We start from the raw sequence: 24629 nt of genomic DNA, 5'->3' as shown, positions 1-24629 counted from the left end.
TACCTTCGCCTCCGACTTAGAAAACCAGCAACCTCTCTTGAAGGTCGCGGTTGTCGCAGAGTCTTGTGAAGCCGCTGTCGAATCCCAAGATCAAGCTTTGGCACCCAGACGACTCTGAACATATTCACCACCGTGATCAACCGCGCTTTCGTCACCGATTGCAGCTCTTGCTACCCTTGCCCATCGTCGCGCCGTCACCTAGCTACCCTCACGCTGGAGCCTCACCGATACTTGGTCTGGGGAACTCGGGTTCACCGCCACCAACGTGCAAAACCCTAGGATTTGCTCTACGAGATCGCTCTGAAGACTTCGGAGGCCTCCGCTTAGGTTGGACTGCTTAGTTGATTTCCAAACTTGGTTAAAAGTTTCTTAATATGTAATAGAAGCCACAAACAATTGTGATTTTATTGTTAAGTTCTTGAATTTCACTCCCCTCTATCAATTATTACTTTATATATTCGTTGGGTTTTAAATGATGTCTAGAAAAACTATTATCTTACGCATGTCGCAAGATTATTATTAGAATAATCTTATCCCGATTGAGGACCAGATTAATTTATTATTTAATTGAGGTTATTAATTTATCAAAAAGTCTTTATCTTAGGTTTTAGATACATTTACTATTTAACCAGGACCAGATAAATTTATTATTTAATCCAAATTAATTATCGAACATTTATTTATCTTAGATTTTAACATCTGTATATTTTTAGGCCTCAACCGCTAAATGTCTGCTGAGGCCAATATCGGTTTCAACTGCTAATCCCCCCTAGTCCACTACTGAATCGCGAACCGGGTCCGGGTTATATTTTGGTCTAGACTAGAGTCACTAGACACTAACGAGGAAACATAAGCCTGGCCCAATTACTGTTTGGACTTCAATGGAATTGGTGGGTCTTGCAATGAACCCGATCCAGATCCAGATCCAAACAAAAGTTTCTTCTTTAGAGTTGTCTTTATGACATGCATTAGACGTAATGCGTCTACTCATCACTTTCAAATGCCACCGGAGGCAATCTAACATTGTAATCTTCCAAAAAAAAAAAGGGACTACAAAATTATTGAATACTTGGCTGATTGGCTAGCTTCACATGGTTGCTCTCTACTTGCGGTGGCTGATAACTTGTATTTATCTGGTAGCCAAATCATGCATGTACTGCCACAAATGGCCACAAAATCTGCGAAAGAAAGGCTTTGCATGTACCATCACATCAGAACCAATATTTTGCTTCATCTACTATAATACATTATTTAAGTTGCCATGAAATCATTGATCCCAAGAATTAAACTGAGAAGAAGATCACTTAAGTAGAATGCCTCTGTTTCATCATTACTTTGAACCTGACCTTATTCTCACACACCCTTGTATAATTATAGCTAATGCAACCTATAATCCCTAGGCCTGTGAAGCCAAAACAGACAAGTTGTTGGGGGTTCTCATAAATTGTGGAAGATCTCCCCACAAGATTTTCTGAATCAGATTTTGGGGTTTTGCTTGCATCATCACTATAATGAGTACACTGCTGGAACAGTCTCTCTCTTTTTCACCTTTCAGTTCCAATTTCCCTTTTAGAGCCATATAGTTGTGTAGGTTCAAAAGTTTCAGTCATTCTCTGCTACATTTACCCTCATCTCTCTCTATCAAGCTAGCTAATTAGGGTCAAAAAATAGCTAGAAAGCAAAGGTCTTTTTCACCATCTCTGAGCAAAAATGGGGTTGAATGGACCTGGCAGCTGCAACAGTAGAGAGAATCCAGATATTTTGATTGCAGAGACGAAGCAGGAGATAATGAGAGGAGGATGACAAAAAAGATCAGAAAAAACTAATGGGCCCTCCAAAGCCATGAGTGCCACACACTGCCACTGCGCCATTTCAGTAATGTGTTTTCTTCTCTCCTTTCTCTGTGTGGCTCCTCTTGAGCTCTCTATCTTGGATTTTCATTATTGGGTCCAATTCATATTCATGCATTCTCATCTCATCTCTGTGATGAAGAAGTTTTGATTTTTTTTTTTTTTGGGTACTTTTGAGTTTTAACTCACTCACACTCTCTCTTTCTTCTCTTTATTGGGTTCTCTGAGACGTGGGTGTCCTTTTATCTTTCAGACCCATTTATGTTTCGTGCCTTTAAACTTGTGGCCACAGCCAGAGAAGAAAGAAGGAGTAAATGATGAAACTTGATGGGGCCCCATTATTGCTGAAGCTCTGAATCTCAGTTTCTTGGGGTTTGGTTTCTTGAGAAAACCCAACCTTTTCTGGTCGTTCTTCATAAAAAAAAACGCACTTTATGTGTGTGCTTTAAGTTCATGTGGATGCATGAGAGGTCATTGTTTAGCTTTTTCTCCTTGTTTCTTTTTGTAAAAGAAGGAACAAACAATTTACCACTGCATTCTGCCTTCACTGTGCTCCTTTAAGACTTTAAGGACAAAGAATCATAGCTTGTGAACTTTCACTTCATTGGCTTGTTTCTCTGGGAATTATACATATATAGGTTCAATCATTGGAAACTCTTTATCTTTCATCTTCATTTAAAGTCCGATTTGGGGAAATCCCACGAATCTGCTCTAAATTTCTGATGCCATTTTTTTTGCCATAGAGAAGCTTTGCTGCTGCATTCTCTCAGTGGAAGTGTTTGCGGGTGGGTTATATATATCCTCTTCAAGTTGGAAATAGGTTGGTCACTTTCACCATTTGCTTTTGTTAATTGTATTAACTCACGTTTGAGTTCAATTTTTGCATTTTCTGTAATCGTATTTCTGTATTACTATGCTGAAATACCTTTTGTCATTATTTTGCTTTACCCTTTAGAATCAAGCTAGGCATTACTCCCAGAAATTAGAATATATATGTCCTTTCAGTGCCCTTTTTGTCTTTGAAATGTATATTTATTAACTTCAGTTTTGAATTTGTCCAGGCTGAGATAGTTGATATTGATAATCAGTTCATCATAGCTGAGGAAGTGACTCTCTCTGTTCATCTTGCCTGGTTTTTGTTAAAGTTTCCCAATGCCTTTTTGTCAAAACCTCCTGTTGATGCCCAATGCAATCTGAGATTTGTGTCCTGAGATATGATGGATAATCAAATGTTCAATGTCCCCACGGATGTGACTGCCCGAAATTCTGTTGTCGTAGATGGGATTGGACCACATACAACGATGAACTCTTTTCTCCGGTCGTATTCATTAGACGTCAATCACCAAAATCATTTCATTTCTGTACTTCCAATGCTTCCAGCCATTGATGGAGATTCTGTCATTGGTTGCCATTCGGATCATCTTCATGACACGAATAGTGCTGCTATTGCTGAATCACATGCTTTTGTTACATCTCAAAGAAGGAACAATATGGGAGAACCCCCATTTGGCAGTGCAAGTTTCTATGACCATTCTGTGTTTCAAGGAATACCCAACCCTGCTGCTTCATGTTCTACCGTTTTCGCTCCAAGTGGTAATCTTCAAGAAGATCTCGACAACTTAGCAATTTCAGCAACTCCCATGCATTCTTCGGAAATTTATGTTTCAAATGCCTGCTCTAGCATACCAAGTTCTTTGTTGGCAACCCCTGTAAATTATGGATATGATGAAATACTTGGTAGCATAAATAGTCAACAGTGGGAGCTCAACAAGTATGCAGCAGCTCCCTCGGACCCTAAAGAGAAAACTCCAGTAAGAACAACAGGGCTTCAACCATATTCACCATCTATAGGAAATCTGAATCCAAATGGATGGTCATCACCTAATGGCGCCAGTTATGAGATGACATATCATTCTTACAGTTCCCCTAAATCAAGCAACGAGCTCTCTCTAACACTTGCCACATCCAGGCCTTCTATCATAAATGGCATGAATATCCGAGATCAGTGTTCAGACATCGAGTGTTCTGGGATTGTTCAGCCTTGTTTGAATCAAACAAGGTTTGGCTCAGATCAGCCAGCTTCTTGCAGTAGTGAGGAGCCTTCTCCAAGTTTTGGTTCTTGCAAACCACCCCAATTATCCCAAATAATATGTGGATCAAGCTACTTTCATGTGATTCAGGAAATACTTGCCCAGATTGCAAGCTATTCACTAGAAAATCTAGACGAGTCAAGTTATTCGTCTGTGGGGGTCAATTCTGCTTTAGATAGTAGATTTGAGGTGCAAAACGAGCCTGCGCGGCAAAGACAGGAAATCGAAACAAAGAAAGCTAAACTTCTGGCCTTATTGCAAATGGTATGCTATAGTTTTCTGCTATTAATTAGTCTCAAGTTATCTGCTTTGGTCCTAGTTTGTTTTAGTATATGTTGCAAAAGGTGTGGTCAAAATGGATAAATTTTGAAGTGCGACTTTAACTGTCTTTAGTATCCAAAATTTCTAGACTCTAGAAACTAATATATGTATTGGACACGATGCAGCTTGATGACTGCTACAACCAATGTGTGGATGAGATTCATACAGTTGTATCTGCATTCCATGCTGCTACAAATACAGATCCTTCTGTACATGCTCGTTTTGCTCTTAAAACAATCTCCAGGTTTTATAAAAATCTGAGGGAAAGAATTAGCACCTATTGCCTTGCAATGAGTGAAAATTTCAACCCTGAAAGTCCCAGTGAGAGTGAAACCTCCTATGATGAAATTCAAAAGCAGTTGGCTCTTCAGCATATGAAAAAGAAAGAACATCAAATTTGGAGACCACAGAGAGGCTTACCAGAAAAATCAGTCTCAGTTTTGAGGGCTTGGATGTTTCAAAACTTCCTTCATCCGTAAACTCTCTGACTCACATGACTTGTTTCAAAATTTAGTGGCTTTTGAATCGAGATATTCAAGAATGTACCTTTTGTTTGATTGATTTCAGGTACCCTAAAGATGCAGAGAAGCATCTCCTGGCAGTAAAAAGTGGATTAACAAGAAGCCAGGTATTTGGTCACTCAGTTTATTAAACTTCAACTTAATTCGGCAATAATTTGATATTCAACTACTTTGGAAGAACTACTCATTCTCTCTTTATACCAGGTATCAAATTGGTTCATAAATGCTAGGGTTCGGCTATGGAAACCTATGATTGAGGAGATGTACGCGGATATGAACCGAAGAAAAGCTCGGCAAAATGAAAACACTGAGAAGATACCACATAAGTATTAACAATCAGAAATTTCATGTGAATTGAAGGGTTTTGGGAAGGTACATATCAAATGGAAACGGGCACTTCTGTATGATTCAGTAGAAGAAGAAAAAATACACTACATCCTCAACATTGTTACAATTAAGCTGTATATAATCCTCTCATCTGCTTTCTGTAATTACCGTGCATGCCTAACCAGCATGAACGTCTTCTCTTGTGAGCAAAATCAGTATGGCACTCTTGTGGCAACTAGCTAGCTTTGTCCCTTAATCAATTTGGTACCGCATTCGAACACTGCCTTTTTTTCTGTTTGATTCTTTTGAAACATGGAGTGATAATTCAATGGCAGGGTTGGTGGATCACCATTTCTGACACTGAGAAGACGATCAACTGTGATATCTACAACTGGGTTTGTGGCCGGACGAGTTGGAATCAAACTACCAATCACTCAGTTTATAAAATTAACCAACTTCCCTATGTGCCGCTAAGAGTCTTATCATAAAAGTGACCCATCCCATTAGATTTTGCAGGGAGCATTACAGGCACAATCCAAAGCCATTGCAATATCTTTGTTTGCTGGCAATCCATTTGCTATTGCAAATGAAGAAACTGCCACCTTTTTGGGATTGTGATCGAGCAACAGCATTATTAGAGCACTACTACATATAACTTTGGATTTTAGTGAGTTTAAGGCAGATGCATTATTTATTCACCTAATAAAATAATAAGATACCTCCAGTTTTCTTCCACTAAAAAGGGATCTATTTTCTCCAACAATATTAACTTAAATAACGATCCCTAAAACTCTGTCTCGAGAACACTGAGCTTGCGGCGGCAAAGGCAGATCCAGTCCTCGTCCGGTGGCTCTCCGGCGTCGCCTTGATGTCGTGGTGATGCTGCCGGACGGGCGACAAGAGGGTGTAGCCCTCTGGGATCTTTGCTTATGGTTTTGACAGGTAGGTAGCTGGGCCTATTCGGATTGAGACAGCTTGGGGTTGGAGGTTTGTGCGTACCGGTTCAGATCAACGGCGGCGGCTGGGTTTCGCTCCAGACGATGGTGAGTGTGCGACCCATACCGGGTTGGGGTTGAGTTTCAATCTGTGGTGCGGATCGTCCCTCTCTTCTGGGTTGGTCGCTGTGGCAATCTGCAGTTGTGCGTGGAGCTTGAAGGCTTGGGGCTGTGGAGAGAAGATGGGCTAGGCTTCGCTGTTGGGCCTTGGCAGGATGTCCTTTAGGGCTGCTGTTTATTGGCCTGGGCCTTCACTTTGTCATTTGGGCCAAGTGTTTGGACCTAGGGCTATAGATTGTTAGTAGTTTTGCTTTCAATAACCCTTTTCTAGGGACTAAGCTTGTTAGATTTTCTTTGAGGCACTAATGAGTATAGTTTTACTCGGTTTATTACCATGTACTACGTTATCGTAGTAATAGGATTGCTTTCTTAAGTGAGCACTGGTTGTATAATGAATGATCTAGTCTCTATGTACCATGTGGTACCTCCACAACCTTCGGAGGTGTATGTAATGGCCATTCTGACCTGAGATTTATAATGGCAACCATTTGTCGATTGATTCAAAAAGATACCTCCAGTTTAGCACATACCTGTGATATTAGAAGAAACGTATGAAAATTAATTGTGCACGTTACAAATAATTTATTGTACATTACATACCACCATGTGTTTGTGGTTTGGCTAATTTGATTGATCTACGTAGCAAATGTTTGTTTTTGCCTACAATATTCACCCTTAACTAACTATTATTGAACCATACCACACCACATCACGTGATAATTCTAAATAACAGAACAATTAATCTACATACAACACAGCTACTCCGCAATACCACAAAACATGTTTAACCCTTTAAACGGTGGCTTAATTTAGTCCTAAATTATCGAGGTTTAATGCATTTCACACCTTGTTTACAACTGTGACTGAGTAATGGGTATCGAATATTCTTTTTGGGGTTCGAATTTAGGTTTCTATATAGACTGCTCACCGTATGACGCAAGTCACCCAAAAAGTTTCCACTAAATTATATACATATCCCCTAAACCCTTTACCAGTTTACCTCCCAAAGTCGAGGGACTCCCATCAGTGCTTGCTACGCTGTAATAAATTTGCTTCCACAAACAAACCCTATAAATATCAACTCAGCCATCCTCCTCTATAAACCACTCTCTCTCTCTCTCTCTCTCGTGATTCTTATCAATGGCGGGGTTGGTAGTCATTTTTGATTTCGACAAGACGATCATCGACTGTGACAGCGACAACTGGGTTGTGGAAGAGTTGGGTATCAACCACTTGTTTACTCAGCTCCTCCATAGTTTGCCGTGGAACTCTATTATGGTTAGTCACTAGCTATCTAGTTTCATTGTTCTGGTTATTTGAGTTTGGTTTTATTTCATTCTGAACTAATGCTTATGTATTCCACTATTTCAGGATAGGATGATGACAGAGCTTCATAATAGGGGAAAGACGATTGAAGACGTTGAAAAGTGTTTGAAGAAGGTTCCACTGCATCCCAGCATTGCCTCCGCAATCGAATCAGCCCATGCTTTTGGGTAATTTCATCTCCTGATGTTATCTGATCACTAATTTAAGTGTTGTGGTTTAAACTTCTAATCGATCACGTACATGTATATGTAGGTGTGATCTGAGGGTTGTGAGTGATGCAAATGTGTTTTTCATAGAGACAATCTTGAAACATCATGGACTACTAGACTGTTTTTCGGAAATCAACACCAACCCTAGCCTTGTTGATGAACAAGGCAGGCTCAGAATCTTGCCCTATCATGATTTCAATTCATCACCTCATGGCTGCAATATATGCCCTTCCAATATGTGCAAGGTGAATTAGTTAGAGAATGGTGTTATCTTTTCAGATTGTCGACTTGTTTTTATAACAATAACATACTATGTATTGGACAAGAGAACATTACATATTTTTGGGTTTATTTTCCTACAGGGTCTGGTGATGGAGAAGATCCGAGCTTTGGTTTCGGCAGATGGAAAGAAGCAGTTGGTCTATGTTGGGGATGGAGCTCCTGATTTTTGCGCAGGCTTGAAGCTTGAAGAAGGAGATGTCATGATGCCAAGGAAGGACTTTCCTATCTGTGATTTAATATCTGCCAACCCATTGCTTACCAAGGCAAAAATTCATGAATGGAGCGATTGGGAGGAGCTTGGTGCTAATTTGCTAAGCACAGTGAATAATGCCCTTATTGATGAGTCTAGCAATACGAGAACTGATCAATTGGTTCCACTCGACTGCAAGTACCAAAACACTTTGATATCTGCTACTGCCCATGAAGCCCTTCAAAAAGCTCTCCCAGTTTCACCTCCCCACTAGTTGAGACTTTAATCTAGCTAGGAAGTTCGGAAATAACATTTCCGTACTCGTTGGCTATAATGGGAGTGTCGTTATCATTGATGCACTATGATCGTATGACGAATCAAATAGCATTGCCGTTGTCATTAGCTAAAATTGGAGTGTCGTTATCATCAATACTCAACATATATAAATAGTTGAATATGTACTGGGATGAATGTGTTTACCACCTTATCATGCAAGCCATGCCAATTTCCACCACCATCTAGGCTGCAGACTGATGATTTATCCATTGAATTATATTGTGGTGTGACATCATCATCAACCAAAGAAGCAAAAAGGAGTAGATTAAGTTTGCATTTCACTTGGTTTAATCATAATTGATAATTAAGAAACACCAAGATGAGCTGACACATGAGCCACCATAAAAGTTGAAAATTGAGTTTCTTGTCCCCTTGAAGAAACTAATATATAAATTGATGGATGCCCCATTGATAAATATAGGTCATCTAGTTTGGATTCAGGAGAAAGCAGAAGATCATCATCCAATTTATATCATTATTTATAATCATCTTTTGTTTTTAGTTGTTGGAACAATTCTGAGGATGTACAGACTACTGGCCCTCTCCGTCCCTCAACTAACATTACAGAATACAATTGAAAGAATGCATTCCTTATGAACTTTTCCCTTGTATCTTTCTCTCTCTTTCTATATCTACAGAACCGCTAACAATGCTCTCTTCTTTTTTTTATCCCCCAACCAATCTAGAGAAAATTTCAAGCTCATGAAGTAGATTACAGGAGGCAATTTCAAACACTTTTGTCAACTACTTCTATCATGAGGAATCCGAGTCTTTATCGGTTTCAACTTCAATCCCATGCTTTCTGGTGAAAGAAGCTCTGGTGCAATGCAGGACGGACTCAAGGGGCTTCTTGGGCTGACATTTGATTGAGAAGGCCTGTATAAGCCATAACCCATGAGGAAGTACTCTAATGGTATCAACATTGCATGAGGCTGCTCCTCTGTCACCATTGATCCACATGCCTGAACCTGCAGGTCACCCACACCACCAGTTATAAGTTTGCTTAATATTCATATAAAGATACAACAATGCATGGTATTATCATTCGTTCTAGACCTCGATTGCATACCTCAACCAAGGCACTATATCGCCTATCTAATTTTGATGTCATGTAGAGAGCTTCTGAGTGAAAGGGAGAGCTCTCGCCCACAAATATTAGTGAACGACATTGTAGCTTACGCAATCCATCAGAAATGTCAGGTCTCCTGAGAGAAAATGAAAACAGAGTTCATTGCCGTGCATGATATCATTTCACATATAAAGCTGTTAAAATGGAGATTCCAAAAGCACAAAGGTAGTCCACAGCAATAATCCAATTGATGCAGGACTAGTATTCTGCATATATTGTCATATTGGTTGCATTACTGATGGAAATGCAAACGAAAATGAAAAATATCCCAAAACAAGGGTTCCAGTACATGCATCAATATTTTTTTAAATAGATAGCTTGATAAAAATAAGTGTAAATTGCAAAGTAAAAGTAATCTTGGGAACAGGATTTACTCATTAATTGCTTCAAGAAAGCGCCAAACATTTGAACTCCGCCTTTCATCAAGCGACTGTCATAGGATACACAAGAGTGAAACCAAACATGTAATCAGCACTTTGCCACATCATTTAGGATGTACACAAATCAGGAGAATAGTATAAATAACAGTCAGAATGACAGAGGTTGGATGACTGACTCTTCTGCATGCCTGAACTATATCTGATTCTGGTACTTGAACACCACCACGAACTTCCTGCCACCAGGAATGTTAACAATGAAACCAAATCACATGTAGAAAGATAGATATTTGTGAGTTAGACCAGAACAATGGCAGACCTTGCTGAAGTAGCGCTTAAGCAATATCTCCTTTACCACACCACACATGCCATAGTAGTAAAGTAAATTTGACATCACCTGAAAAGAATATATAAAGTTAAGATGTCCCCAAACCATTTGCACGATATTCCAAACACCACAAGAGTTGATAAGTCCAGGAAGGGGGGGAAAACCTTATTATACAACCATTCTGTCCAGCTGGGTGCTTTGCATATCGGAGAAACAAGTATCAACCCCATGACACGGGATCTATATTTCATCTGTTCCCAAGATTATGGAAAGCCAGATGATTAATAAAAGTCTTATTGAGATGATAACAAATAGTGCTAATGTGCACAGTGAGGATAGAGAATCTTACAGCAAATTGGGTAAGAATGTAAGCTCCAGCTGTGACCCCCATGCACATCACTGCACCAAGTCTACAGAGAAAGAAAGAGAGATCAGGTACTTCCCTTCATTTTTCAATTCATCTAAATAATTAAAGAATACTGACGTATTAAAGAGAACAAAAGATTCAAAGAGCTTTGTGAAATCATGTATTACTTGATACCCAGGTCCAGAGCATTATTATTCAAATCATTTCTTATCTCGAGTTAGTAATTGCGTGCGAATACCTTTTTCAGACAATAAAACCAGAGGCATTTCCAACCATTAGATAATCAACTTAACCATTTGATCGTAGAAAATATCACTCACCAAACTCCTGATTAACATAAACTTAAAGCATTGTGGAAATTATTACCCAAAAAAGTTGAGAACCTCAGCAATCTGATCTACTAAATCATCAGTGGAATACACAGGATCATCAAGGCTGATCGAAGACGCTCCAAACTGAAATAGTTCTTGAAGAAAGCACACCATAAGAAATTATGTGAATAGCACTAATGGAAGTTAACTGCAACAATATAGGCATGAAGATCAAGCAGAACTGCAGAAGCAATAAATGCAGACAACTTAATGAATTACAAACCTCGTGGCCGGGAGGACTAATATGGTATATGCAAAAGTTGTGGAGTAGCAAGGAACACGCTTCTGGACAAAAGAATAATCCTTGAAAGCAGGACATATCTGATAAATCACATAATAAGACAAACGTTAAGTTGGGAATTACTAAATTAGAAGTAAATGCTTACTAATATTAATGATATCTCTTGACCTTCATTTATGACCAAAAAAGGCAAAAAGTCACCATTCTCTTATGTACTCCACAAAATTCAGTTTCCCCAGAACTTAAAATATTCAATTGAACTAATCTATTGTAAATAAATAGATTGTAAATTAAGTTGAAACAGAATTTCAATAGGATTTTCAAAAAATCAGTTGGATGCAATGGCATCCTGGATCCAAGAGGTAAAATTCATCAACTAAATTACCTGTCAAGATTTCTTCCAGAAAAACTAATGGTCTAATTTTAGTTTCGTGTTTGAAAAGCAAGAAAATTCAGACCAGAAGTGCAACCAAGCGAGAAATAATTTTCAGTGGCTAAATATTGTTTTACTTACGATTTAAAGCCAAATCGGGGTAAGTGACGAGAACTGGTTTGTCCTGATCTCCCAACACGGCAACGGACACATAACCATGACAAGTTTGTACAAGATGCTCCTGCAGACAGATTCCATAATAGGATACAATTTAGTCCACCAATTCAGTAAATCAAATTGAGAAACGAAATATACGCGGTTCCAAAAACAGAATAGTGACTAAAAGATTGTAATAATTGCAATACGCATTCTACCGATCACTAAAAAGTTGAACCACCTTTTCGAGTCACTTAAGGAGAAGAGACTACCAACCAACAGTACCATACCAAAGTACACTATCAAGGAAAACGTAGAGTTTTCTGGTAACCCTTAATAACGAAAGTAGAAATCAAACCACTTTTGCTAACACGGGAGCAATTTAGCATTTCAAAAATTCAACAAAGCTAGAACTTTCATCCTTGATTCCAAAACCTTATAAATGACAACACAAAATCAAGTAACAAACTAACTTAATTTGCTTAAGAAACCGACTTGTTATTCGTTTAAACAAGGGAAAATCAAGCTATCTCAAGCTAAAAGCAAGAATTCAAAGCAGAAACCAAGCATCCAATTCGAAATTGATTGCCTTATATAACCCAATAAACCACAAACTTAACCTGCATTCAACCAAAAAAAAAAAAAAAAACATAATATCTCGCTGCTCATCCTAACATACCAAGTTCATATAGCCAAAATTAGAACAGCAAAATCAAAATGCAATCTTTTGCATTTCACTTGATTTCTTTTGCAGCATTGACCACAAGAATCAATGAGAACACAAAAACCAATTGCAGAGAATAAAGCCTGTACCTTTCCGCAGAGAGAAACCCCCTCCATATCCACTGACACTGAATCGCCACTAGAATCCCCCATTTTCTTGTTCCCTCTCAAAAATTTCGCTCAGGTTTTTGAGGCAATGGGCTTGGCTTCCATCTCCATGGTGGTTTATATGCAATGCCCTCTGTTGCTTTGTATCCCTGTCCCCCCGTCTCTCTCTCTCTCTCTCTTTTTAAATGTTGACTCGCTCTGAATTCGCACGAGTTTAACGAGTCACCGACGCTTAATCGCAGAGGAGGGGCTCACGAGCGGTCCGTATATACAACGGCCTCTTCTTCAACCGCGGACGCTGGTTTGGTCTAACCAGGGTTAAGGCCACAAGCCGACAGTTAAAATAGCGGTTTTACTAAATTGTCCTTTTTGGTTTCATTTTCTTATTTTGAATACCAGGTAAAGTAATTTGAACTTAAAATCCCATACAACTTTACACGATTCTGTTTATTTTCGTATAGCTTCTGTATTTAGATATGAAGGTGGTTATTTTTTTTTTTTTGAAAGGATGAAGGTGGGTTTTTTTTTTTTTTTTTTTTTGATAGGGAAGGTGGGTTATTTAGAGACTGATGGTTGCATTTTAACGGAGGGGTATAATTGTAAATATGTCAAGATGTTGACCACTGTTGGTACATCAAGATCAAGTTGTCAATGATCGATGAACTAAAAAAGAAAAAAGAAAAAAAGAAAAAGAAAAAGGAAGCATGCCAATTAATAATAATAATTGTGAGATTGCATTCTTGGATCCAAGAATCCATTTTTTCTCAACACTATTTAGACAACATAAATGTTTGGGAGGAAATACAAAGAATCTAACATTTATGAAATGTAGATTTACATTTAGGTTTTAATGTTGAAATTTCACTTTATTTTTGAAGCCCTTTTTTTTAACTCATTCTTTTAAGGTGCGGAAAAATACTACATTTCACTCATGAATATACTCTCGATTTGGTTTGTTTCGTCTTGAGTCGACCATGTTCCTCGTAAGTGATTGTACAAATCATATTAGAATCTGCAAATAGGAAAATAAATACTTAATATTGTCGGAAAAACTAATAAATACCTTGTCATCAACTTGCATTTTTTTTTAATTAATAACCTTATAGTACTTGAGCTTTGTTTTCTAATAACATTTCATATCACTTTTACAACCAACCATTACCTGATCTATCTAACTAAAATGCGTCTCTGAATAACTGAAATTCAATCATATGCATGGATTCTATAGTTGATATGGAAAAGATATACAAAGATTTGGAGCAATTTTTCTTATTTTTGCTTTGCATGGTAGGCTTTCATGCTATCAGCGGATGATTCTATGGTTGAAACATCATATATATAAATAGTGCAACATGCAAAACATATTTATTACCAGACGGATTATATATATAATTAAGTTGGTATCTGTCAGTAGCACTGATCACCAGGCATCAATTGAAATGTTAATTTTGACACAGCTAATTTTAGTCCTTTAGTAAAACGTTTTCCAAAGCAGATAGTGGATCTTCATGGAAATTATTCTATGCACCGACGGTGCAAATGACCCAACACTTATAAGATGATCTCAATCTTTGATATTTATAATTAATATTTTTATTAATAACCTAAGAATGTATTTAATATAATCTAACCATCCATTTATGTTGGTGCAAGTGCACATTGGTGCACTGAATCATCCCCCATATCTTCAAAGAAAATTGCTAGACAAACAGAGACAGGCCCTTATGTATATTTCAAAAAAAAAAAACATATATTTCTCAATTAGTGTCTAAACAATTAAGTTTGTTTTTAATTTTATACGTAAGTATCAAAATTGATCATCAAATAATTTGGTGATCAAAGCTAAAATTTTGGACACACACAGCGAGGTTCGAACTATTAAGCATGCATAAGAAAATCGTTAAAGAAAATATTATATTGTCAAAAGATAATTCTCAAGTTCACAAACATAGTCACTTGTTCATTAGGGTAATAATGTTTGCGGTCTATCTCTCTAAATACTATCCACTCCCTCTCTATGCATATATAGTTGCATTCTCTCTCTCTCTCTCTCTCTAAATACTACCCACTCACTCACTATGCATATATAGTTTTTTTTTGGATATAACTATGCATATATAGTTGCATACACATACAATCTATTTCAATGCACACAAGTCGCCATTCTCAGTAGCTGAAAAGGCATATGAGAGGCTCCTGTCAAATTAAAACCTAGTTCTATCGGCTGTCCATCTGACATTTACCAACTTCACAATCTCCTTGTCTTCAATAGCATTCAAAGTTTCAAACCAATCAATCAGCTTAGGTTAATGACGCATATGGTGTAATCTATATTGTTTTTGGAACTACTCATTCTTAGGTTACACTCTTGTAAGGTTTATAACCCAGAATCTTTGACCAGTAATTCTACATAAGCTCCCATATCCCATCACCATTAACCCACCAACCACGATTATATATACTAATTGGAACCCTTGGATTTTTCCCGATCATTTTCATTAACTAATATCAAAATTTCTTCCACCAAATTGGTATGGCATGCAGCTATTGGCACTGTTAATTTGTTACCTTAATTTCAACGCTGGGCTCGTTAGATTGTCGATCAGTTTAACTTACATGCAACATATAATATAAAGAATAGCAATTATACTAATCGTGAACCCTAAATCCTAAACACTAACATATTATTACATATAATATCTCTGTACAGTGGCCAGTGCCACGTAGTTGTAAGACCACCGACACCTCAGATCGAGATCCTTCTATTCATTTGGGGTTCTCTAATAGTTTTCAACCAGAACCAGAAGATGTGTCGGTCACTGGTCACCTCGCAGCTTCTCAAACGCAGAAAGCTAAATATATATCTCCATGGCCCAAAGTAATATCTTAATAATTTGTAATGAAACCCTTAATATTAGGCATGCTAATACGTACTTACTCTATATAATATTTGCAATTATGAAGTTAATTGTGAGGGAAAAGTTTTGGTTGTTGAGATTTCGTAATCTGTGGTTTCACGATTTACGACCTTCCGTCTCCCTCAATCAATCTCAGGACCCCATGTCGTAATTCGTTCTTTTTTTTCCTTGCCCTAATCATGAATAAGGTTTTGCATCAACATTGATGGTGATATGCATCTTATGCCAAGCATAATGTTATTAATGCTTCGATTAAGATTGATTAGCCTAAACAATTATCTAAACCAACACCTACATACACACGGTTTGTGAATGCCCATATTATTATCGGAAACATTAACGAGAATGTCATTTACGTGCATGAATTTAAAATCACCAATTTTGGTAAATAATTGATGAGAATGTCGTTTACATGCATTGTAATATGGCATCTAAGCACGGTTTGTTAGTCCAATCTCCATTTTTTAAAAAGAAATAAAAAATTATAACTATCTATATCTTGACTATTTTACAAAAATTTTAATAATTGAGATTGTTCATAAATAATTTTAAGATTACGATAAAATATTTAATAAAATATGCCTCGAAAAATAAGTTCTAGCAAATGCTAATGTCCTTTATTTGGGAGGGAAATCTGTTGTCCCTAAAATCCCTATCCTTATTCTGTCACTGCTCTTATATCGCGACACCTGTCTTTAAACTTAACAGAGCTTAACACTGTTAAGTCTCTTTTTATCAGTTTTATCTTTTAATAAAATAAAATAAAAATTGCTGATTACAAAAATTGATAGGCTATTTCTATACACCTAAATAGATGCACAAAAATGCATATAACTTAACCCTACAAGAATGTAGAAAATAGTATAGGTAAGTAGGGATCGTTCCCGCAAGAGATTGTGGTCTAATCACTAATCTAAAGACTCAAAACTAAATACACCTAAACTGTCCAGTTATAAAGATCTGACTGGCAGACGACTCTAAACTATTCTAAATGTCACGAAAATTTACAGACAGACTCTAGACATGATAAACTAACTACTGACAAAGTTTGATAATTTTTGAAGGTGTTTTGGTTGACGAACTAATTAAATAAAAACGAAACACTGAACGACTCCGAAAATAAAAAGACTTGATTCAGAGTTTTGAAAATCAAAGATAAAACAAGTTAGAGGAATTGCATCCACCACCAATCAATCAAGTAAACGAATCATGTTCAACCTAATTTCATTTATTTATGGATGAAGATGCTCAAGTTAACCCAACGCCTGAATTAACCTATTGTTCTTCCTTACTTGTATGCTAGGTGAGAGACGCTCTACACCTAATCTATTTTCTAAAATGCAACCTAGGTTGACGCAACTCTAGATTTAACACAAGAAATCATTAAGATTAAGAAAAACGAAACAACACAAGACATCACGAGTACGACGCGCCTCAATTAATCTAGGAACCTAATCACTCGCCTTATAGACAATTTACTACTCTAGAACTCTCAACGGAACCCTCGAAGCAAGGCACAGGCAATGATCATTCTTAGCAATAGAATCCTAAACATGCAATCTAAGTTGCGCACCAAAGAAAACATGCAAAGGACTCATTAATGTGAAAATAGAAATTAGGTTCTCATCCAATAGATAAACAAAACTAATTGAAAGTCATAATAAGTTTACAATCATGATTTGGGGCTTCAAGCCCTAACTAAAGAGTTAGTTCAACATAGAAGAAAACAAAACAAAGAAGGGGAGGAAGAGAGAGGAGAAGAGAGAAGAGAGAAGAGAAGACAAGAGCTGCTGCTGATTGATCTCCTTTTATATCCTTAGAGGTTGCCTTCATCTTTCTGTTGTGTAGGAAATCCAAAACCTAAAAGAATTAGGGTTCATGTGCTTAGGTGGAGTTCTCCTATTGGCTCTTGAACTTGATGACTTATTCCAACCATTCACATCGCCCATTAAGTCAGAATATGATGCACAAACTCGTCCTCGGGCTTTTCGGTGTGATTTGGGCTTCAAAACATAAATTCCCGTTCAACCTCAGATTCACGCGCAGCCTGACCTTCTTGTACTAAATCGGCCATAACAGAAAAATGATATTGACGAGCCGTAAAAAGAACTGGAAACTAGACATCTGGTGCTTTCCATCAATATAAAGATCAACATCTGGTTCATTGTGAGCTGGTCTCATTGATCTATCGAAGTTGATTGATCTGCACAGGCAGATTTGCCGATTTTGCCTTTCAATCCCTCTTTTACTTCTTTTCTCCTTCTTTGCTTAAAATACCTATAAAACAAGTAAACAATGTAAATAACTAGAAAATATACTAAACTAACAAAGAAAGTATAGAGATTAACGTTATTAATATCGCATAATTATGCTCCTATCAATTACGAAGAACAAAAGAACATGTTCAACTCTACCTCTTCCTCCTCCCTATCTATTCGCAACAGTCATCTCTGCTCCTCATCTCTATTTAGGAGTAGTCAGGATTGACAATTTGTGAGCTCAAGGGGAAAGCTGAGTTTTGGAATCAAGATCTCTTCTTTTTCTCTTTTATTCATCAGCCTTTTCATATATGTCTTTGCTATCAAAGTTTCATCCCTTCTTCATCTCTCATCAAGCCTCATATCAAAGTCCTCTGGTTAATTCTTACACCCCTGATTCGAAGTTAGCACAAGCCATAATGGAAAATGTAATCAGTAGTGAAAAATGTAATCAGAGTGTAAGAATTTGGGGACAGCGCTATGGCAAACAATAATTTTGGTGGGCTAGTCGTTGCAAAGGAGGCATTCATTCAAATGTCAGGAGTTTTGATATGGATGAATAATTAAATTTGAAAATGGATTGAAATTGTTGTGTTCAATTGCATAGTGAGCTTCTGGGCATATTGTTTATGTGTTAAGAATCATGATTTTGACATGTTATGATTGGGATTGTTGGGATGCTGAAGTGCACTTTAGGTGTTCGAGATAATGCTGAATAATGATAACTGGACGTGATTCCTTGGCTTTGGGTCATTCTTTCTTATTATGTTGATTAGTTCCTTGGCTAAAATGATGACAAACTAGATTCTTCTTTAACTCTTTTTAGTTTTTCATTAAAAAGAGTAATAGAGTTTGAGAACTCATTGTCTCAACAAAAACCATATGGCCATTTGGTATTTTTATTTGGCAAATCAAAATCATGAACTTATATATTTTCAATGCAATATAATTCTCATACCTGAATCATTCATCTTATAGTTTCTAATCCCATAAGAAGATAAAAGCATTCCATTTTTAAATTTAAGTTGTACAATTGGATGAAAGTTTAGTTCAAATGTACTGAATAATATTAAACCCAAAATTATAAGGGAACAAACAACACTTGTTCAGCTAGAAAATCAGTGCAACATGTCTAAGCTTCAATTATGCTTGTGAAATTGCAACCTCTCCCCAGCCTCGACCAAATGGTCGTTCTCCATGGTTGCTACTACTTCGGATTGTCTCTGCACTAACACAATGTACACACATATTTTTAATAAACAAAAATAAGAATAAAATGAATATCAGTATAGAAGAGAAAGTCATGCCAGACAAAAAGGTTGAAACCCACATGCATAATGCATTACAGCGAGTAAAAAGAAAACAAAACCAAATAAGGAGATGTGTACCTTTGAAAACAGAGTCAGTAAATCAGTCACTCAAATAGTAACCAAAACCATCCTCAAAGACGACGAACAATATTAGAACTTAAAATCCTACAGCAATGTTGTTGGAGTGATGGAACAAAGGATGTTGGGTTTGTTGTAGAGGTGTAGAGAAAGAAGAAGAAAAGAAAAATACGGATAGTCAGAGAGGAGGAAGAGGTAGAGTCGAATATGTTCTTTTGTTCTTCGTAATCAATAATTTTAATTTTATTTTATTAAAAGATAAAATTGATAAAAAGAGATTGATATATAAAAAGAGACTTAACAATGTTAAGCTCTGTTAAGTTTAAAAACAGGTGTCGCAATATAAGAACAGCGGCAGAATAGAGATAGGGATTTTGGGGACAGCATATATCCTTCCCTTTATTTGTACTTATACAAGATCTTAATTGTGATCTCTAGGCAGTTAACTAGTTATGTTGCAGACGGAAGGTCACCCTTTCTTGCGTTAAAAAAGCTGTCGACATGGTAGACTTGTGACATATCGTTGTCGCTGGAGCTTGGATCATGAACCTCACACCATAAATAACACGTGACCAATTAAGTGTCAACTCCAGGAGAAAAGTGTGGCCCCACTTTTAAGCTCTTGTCACTCTATCACCCATCTTTGAGTTAGATGGGCCAACTTTTATTATATTGGACCTGTAAATCTGGACAAGATATTTGTGTTTGTGAGTAGGCTGCTATTTAAGTTTGAACCCACAGGTCAAAGACATTCCAAAATTACGGTGTCTTTCAAATCTTGAGCTCACACCAGGCCCAATGTCGTGGTTTGGGCCTTAAACAAATACATGGTCGTCCAGAAAATGATAGGACTAATTACGTGCGACCACGCGACACATATCTGAATTACTAATCAAATAGTAAATTTTTATACCGAAATTCTCAACATCATAAACAAACTACCTACAAATACAACTAGAAATTCTGCACGTGCAAAAGGGCCGTGCTCGCGCTTGTGAATAATTTGTTTCTTTTGAATACTTTCAGTTTAAATGCTTTCGAGTCCACGAACAACATCCCTATAGGTTAACCATCAAGACTTTACAATTAATTACTTATGTTGTTTTCTTAAATTTGAATACTTTGCCTTATGCTTGAGGAAATCTCCACTTAAAAGTCCTTGTAAGGTATAAGTACTCGAAATTATGAATTCTTGAATATTAGAAAGTAAGACAAAATTTTCTTTAATATTGCAAAATAAGTCCTTTTTTTTTTCCTTTTTAACAAAGCATGAGAAGTACTTGATGTGTGCGTTTTGAATAATATTGTTGCCCATTAGATTTAGTTGTTTCAACGTTTTTTTCTAACTGCACAATGAAATGGTTTGAAGTTTGTTTCTGGTTTATGTTGTAGTAATTTACTCTGTTAAATTTCTTTTTTTTTTGTTAGATAAAATTATCACTTGAATTAATACGCACGTTAACACATATTGAAGTGTCTTTGTTCCAATATCTATTGCACATTATTCCTTAGTCATAACATTGACAACACCAACGACTCAATGAAACAATTTGTTAAATTTCTTTTTTTATTGTTAGATAAAATTATCACTTGAATTAATACGCACGTTAACACATATTGAAGTGTCTTTGTTCCAATATCTATTGCACATTATTCCTTAGTCATAACATTGACAACACCAACGACTCAATGAAATGATGGTAAACAAAAGAAATGTTATGTTGTTGTTGTTGTTTTTTTTCTTTCTTTTTCTCCACCCCTTTTGCCTTTATAGATGTCGTTGAACAACCAATATGAAAGTTGAATAAAAAACAAAGAAAGCAAGAAAAGAAATGCAGACTGTACAATCAACACTGCCATATCCATAATGTCCCAGATTATTTTTTTTTTTTTTATTTCTCCCCAAGTATTTGATCCATTGTAGGTGTGATTAGCCTATGGCACAACTATGAAGAAATTAGACGGAGTGCTGCTAATGGCCAATGTCCTCTAATCCTAGCTCATTGGATTTAATCCTCGATCGATGGAAGCTGTTATGAGATTCCCTGAAAAACCAAAAAATAAAATTTTAATAACCGAATGAAATTTGCAAGAGCAAACGGTTTCAATACACATCACCATTTAAAATAGATAAGAGGAGAAATCATCGATATACCTTACCGGCCAAATCCAACTCCTCCAATCCTTCTTTTCAATATGCATCTTTTCAATGTGAATTTCAACAACTGCTTATAATCAAATGATAAATGAAAGGGTATGGTAGCTGATTGGAATCCCTTGTATATTAAAAGCAAGTTACAACACTCTGCTCTATTTATCGTGAAGCAAATGGTGTGGCACATAGATTGACCCATCTTGCTAGTGTTGATTACTTAGATGATTATTGGTTAGATGAGACACCTGTGATTATCCAGGATGTTTTCTCGAGGTTTAGGTAATATGTCCTCCTCGCTGTACAATTATCCATCTATTATTAATAATAATTCCGGGCGTGGGGCTGAGCCTCCCAGTTAGGCTGGGTTCCAAACCCCGTTTCAAAAAAAAAAAAAAAAAAAACCAAGTTACAACATAAATTCAGAGATGACAGAGAAAGAAATTACCACGACACCTACTATTATTACCGATTAGTTATGTCATAATTATTCAATACAAACGATAGCCTACTGGAATTAAAAGACGAATTCCCTTTGCTAAGCAAAGAAACATGACTGTTCCAATCGCATCACTTTTACGTACCACAAATTTAGATTTAATCCTAAGATCGAGCAATAGCCGACAGATCAAGGCAATAATCGACTTGCCTCATCTCCTAGATTGTCATATGTATATATAGCTGCAGTGAATACGCCAGAGCTGATCAAGATCATCACTTGATCTTTTCCTGAAAAAAAAGGTAGCGATATGATAGTCCGGCGAAGAGAACTTAAGGTAATATGGTTTGCAAATGAGAAAAGAAGAAACGTACAAATTAAGTGTCCGGTGTAGTGTACTAATTTCTCTAATAAAGCATAAATTTTTCAAAGAAAAACAAATCCTTGACTAGTGAGATAGATATAAACAAACAATTACCAAATTGATTCATAAAACGCAGATGAAATCGCCAAAGAAGTGTAATCAAAAGTCACAATTCATAGATCATATGCCCTCACCTATTTCAAAAGGCACATACAATCAGAAAGGATCAGTAAACACGAAATCAAAATGAATAATAGTTGCAATAAGGACAATAGTACACTGCTTACCAACAGTTTTCTGCGTGAACAAAACAAAGCCTCCTGAATGAACAAATTGAACAATTTAAGGTCCCTTCATTCAATATTCTTCCATGGAACCATAACATACCTTTCAGAGACTTCTTGTTGTTTAAAGTGTATGAGATTATGAGAGGGGTGCTACTACCAATATGCAATTTTTGCACCTAAAGATGGGCAGTTTTTGCGCCTAAAGAGGAGGTGGGAGGATATAACTGCAATCTGTTTTAGATATTCTACTGCTTAACTGAACGTTTAAATTTATCATTGTCTATCCTCTTATCTTTTCTACTAATTGGTTACTTTTTTTACCCCTTTGTTATTAAATTCTTTTATGCTGGTTATTATGAAGAGAGGGGCAATTGCAGGGATTTATGAAAATTTAACCATAAGGGTTGTTTGCTTAATTAATACTGATATCTATGTACAGCATTCGAGTGTTCATACAAGTGTACACAACCATCCCTCATGAATACGAGTTATATGAGTGCATGAATGTTATAAGCCCTCTTTTTTGCCCTTTTTTTTTTTAATAATAGGAATTGATATTAGATATCAAAGCCAGAAATATATAGGTCATTATTTAACATGCACTTATATAAGAAATCTGGTAAAAGAAAGAAAAACAGATAACCTATTTAAACCAATACTGAACTCATTAAAGTCTAAAGGGATGCTCGCATGAAGCAAACCTAACTAAGTAAGAACAACCCCGCTTCCTAAGGAAAAATCATTCATCTGGTCTAATTTGCCATTACACAATTGTTGTACAAATAACAACCAGAAACATCTTATAAAAGCTCATAGAGATTACCTCAACCTAAAAAAGACTTGCATCCAAATGTCTAATAGCAAAAAACTAAAATATAGCAGCTAAACAACCTCGGCAATATGTTGGTCTTTTTGCTCTTCTTTGAAATCCTGCTAACTCGAATTGAGCCCAGGCCTAATGGCCCAACCCCAACCCCAAACCCGAGCTAAGCAAATAGAAGCCCAATCATGCTGCCAGGCCATCGCTGCCACCGACATCAGCTCCGGTGACCGACATTTCCACCATACCATCTCTCTCCGATCAGAAAACCACCAAAACCAGAAGAATTTGGTTGGGAGACCCTAAAGCCAACTCGAATCAATAGTATTTAGTCCAGTGCCAACCAGCCGGAACCAAGAACAATACCTGATCACTAGCACTTCGCATGCTTGGAATTGACCTTTGCAAAACCAATCAGCACATGGAGCGAGTCCAACCAACCCGACCCAAAAGAATCCACCGTCGAGATCAAGTCGCACTCACCCACGACCTACCACACCACAAACCTGCAAAATTTTCCCTTAACCAGTTCGAAGTCGATAAGAAAGCTCGACGTCAAGCACGCTGCACTATGCAATTCAACCCCAAAATGAGGCGTCGCTATTGTTGCAAGCAAGACCCTAGGTTTCGCATCTTTTTACTTTCTTTTGAGTGCAAAGACCCCTAAACAACAAGTTGATCACAGTTAGCCGTCTTGTTGAAGCATGATAAAATTCTTATTCAAACAATCTTTAAAATGAAATATTTGTCATTTAGATATTAATTTCAGGACCATGTGTCTTTGTATAGTTATTTCCTCTCACGATCAAAAAGTCATATTTTTTTCTTGTTACAAGAAAGCCCGAAGGCAAAGAACAAGTAACTTAAATCACAACTAATCTTGCCTTATAAAAGCCTAATGAATAAGCTTAAAAAAGAGAAACATCACAAAGAGGAATGATATCAGTAGTCTGAGAGCTAAAAAAAATCTGCATCTAGGTTCATAATCATGAGTTAAAGTCATATATATATTTTTTTACGATGAACATATAAAAATGGCTTTAATTATTAAAAAAGAACAAAAATAAGGATGCAAAGTCAAAAAAAAAAAAAAGGTCAGCACCACAAGCACAACACCATTTTTTTGTCTGAAACACAAACATCTTCTTGTGACGCCTAAACTTCTCCTTAAGAAATTTTTCCAAAAAAAAAACTTCTCCTTAAGAAACAGTGTGACACACAAACTTCAACCCACATGCATAGCCCGCTCCTCCTACCACCGTTGATTCTATCAACGTCGCCCCACCACCACCGTCAGATCAAGGAAACCAGTGCATTGTAATC

The 24629-nt window shown here is 36.8% G+C and overlaps 3 protein-coding genes and 1 long non-coding RNA gene across 8 annotated transcripts; 2 read left to right on the top strand and 2 right to left on the bottom strand.

Annotated features, from left to right (window-relative positions):
- Positions 1–1287: 1287 nt before the first annotated feature.
- On the top strand, positions 1288–6538 carry LOC112170123 (homeobox protein ATH1). 4 transcript variants are annotated; one of them, XM_024307295.2, is made up of 6 exons: positions 1288–1875; positions 2599–2670; positions 2912–4204; positions 4387–4736; positions 4829–4889; positions 4987–6538. In XM_024307295.2, the coding sequence occupies exons 3-6, from the start codon at positions 3065–3067 to the stop codon at positions 5113–5115; spliced, it is 1680 nt and encodes a 559-aa protein (XP_024163063.1). In that variant the 5' UTR covers positions 1288–1875; positions 2599–2670; positions 2912–3064; the 3' UTR covers positions 5116–6538. The 4 variants fall into 4 exon arrangements, with proteins under 4 accessions (XP_024163063.1, XP_024163061.1, XP_024163062.1 ...); XM_024307293.2 differs by having other exon boundaries at positions 2594–2670; XM_024307294.2 differs by having other exon boundaries at positions 1288–2488.
- Positions 6539–7139: 601 nt separating this feature from the next.
- LOC112170126 (thiamine phosphate phosphatase-like protein) lies at positions 7140–8742 on the top strand. Its single transcript, XM_024307297.2, has 4 exons — positions 7140–7442; positions 7536–7657; positions 7743–7944; positions 8062–8742. The coding sequence occupies exons 1-4, from the start codon at positions 7305–7307 to the stop codon at positions 8443–8445; spliced, it is 846 nt and encodes a 281-aa protein (XP_024163065.1). The 5' UTR covers positions 7140–7304; the 3' UTR covers positions 8446–8742.
- A 208-nt stretch (positions 8743–8950) lies between these two features.
- On the bottom strand, positions 8951–12946 carry LOC112170125 (protein NDL2). Its single transcript, XM_024307296.2, has 11 exons — positions 12663–12946; positions 11835–11934; positions 11303–11400; positions 11075–11163; positions 10691–10751; positions 10506–10592; positions 10333–10410; positions 10193–10249; positions 10011–10066; positions 9577–9712; positions 8951–9475 (listed from the first exon to the last, which is right to left on the bottom strand). The coding sequence occupies exons 1-11, from the start codon at positions 12723–12725 to the stop codon at positions 9248–9250; spliced, it is 1053 nt and encodes a 350-aa protein (XP_024163064.1). The 5' UTR covers positions 12726–12946; the 3' UTR covers positions 8951–9247.
- Positions 12947–20972: 8026 nt separating this feature from the next.
- Positions 20973–22617, bottom strand: LOC121049735. 2 transcript variants are annotated; one of them, XR_005801188.1, is made up of 4 exons: positions 22487–22617; positions 22314–22393; positions 21981–22125; positions 20973–21289 (listed from the first exon to the last, which is right to left on the bottom strand). It is a non-coding gene; the product is annotated as an uncharacterized LOC121049735 (long non-coding RNA). The 2 variants fall into 2 exon arrangements; XR_005801187.1 differs by lacking the exon at positions 20973–21289 and having other exon boundaries at positions 21725–22125.
- Positions 22618–24629: the final 2012 nt, after the last annotated feature.

This window comes from Rosa chinensis, chromosome 6, assembly GCF_002994745.2.
Source record: "Rosa chinensis cultivar Old Blush chromosome 6, RchiOBHm-V2, whole genome shotgun sequence".
NCBI lineage: Eukaryota > Viridiplantae > Streptophyta > Magnoliopsida > Rosales > Rosaceae > Rosa > Rosa chinensis.
Note: the sequence above shows the minus strand (reverse complement) of the source record. Positions and strands in the feature narration are given on the sequence as shown.

Excerpts from the sequence above, each read along its gene's own strand:
- LOC112170123 (XM_024307295.2), top strand. The coding sequence starts at position 3,065 with ATGATGGATAATCAAATGTTCAATGTCCCCACGGATGTGACTGCCCGA. Across the intron at positions 4,205-4,386 it reads TTCTGGCCTTATTGCAAATG|CTTGATGACTGCTACAACCA; the intron begins GTATGCTATAGT and ends GACACGATGCAG. Across the intron at positions 4,737-4,828 it reads TTTCAAAACTTCCTTCATCC|GTACCCTAAAGATGCAGAGA; the intron begins GTAAACTCTCTG and ends GATTGATTTCAG.
- LOC112170126 (XM_024307297.2), top strand. The coding sequence starts at position 7,305 with ATGGCGGGGTTGGTAGTCATTTTTGATTTCGACAAGACGATCATCGAC. Across the intron at positions 7,443-7,535 it reads TGCCGTGGAACTCTATTATG|GATAGGATGATGACAGAGCT; the intron begins GTTAGTCACTAG and ends CCACTATTTCAG. Across the intron at positions 7,945-8,061 it reads GCCCTTCCAATATGTGCAAG|GGTCTGGTGATGGAGAAGAT; the intron begins GTGAATTAGTTA and ends ATTTTCCTACAG.
- LOC112170125 (XM_024307296.2), bottom strand. The coding sequence starts at position 12,725 with ATGGGGGATTCTAGTGGCGATTCAGTGTCAGTGGATATGGAGGGGGTT. Across the intron at positions 11,164-11,302 it reads TTAGTCCTCCCGGCCACGAG|TTTGGAGCGTCTTCGATCAG; the intron begins GTTTGTAATTCA and ends GAACTATTTCAG. Across the intron at positions 9,476-9,576 it reads GATATAGTGCCTTGGTTGAG|GTTCAGGCATGTGGATCAAT; the intron begins GTATGCAATCGA and ends GGTGACCTGCAG.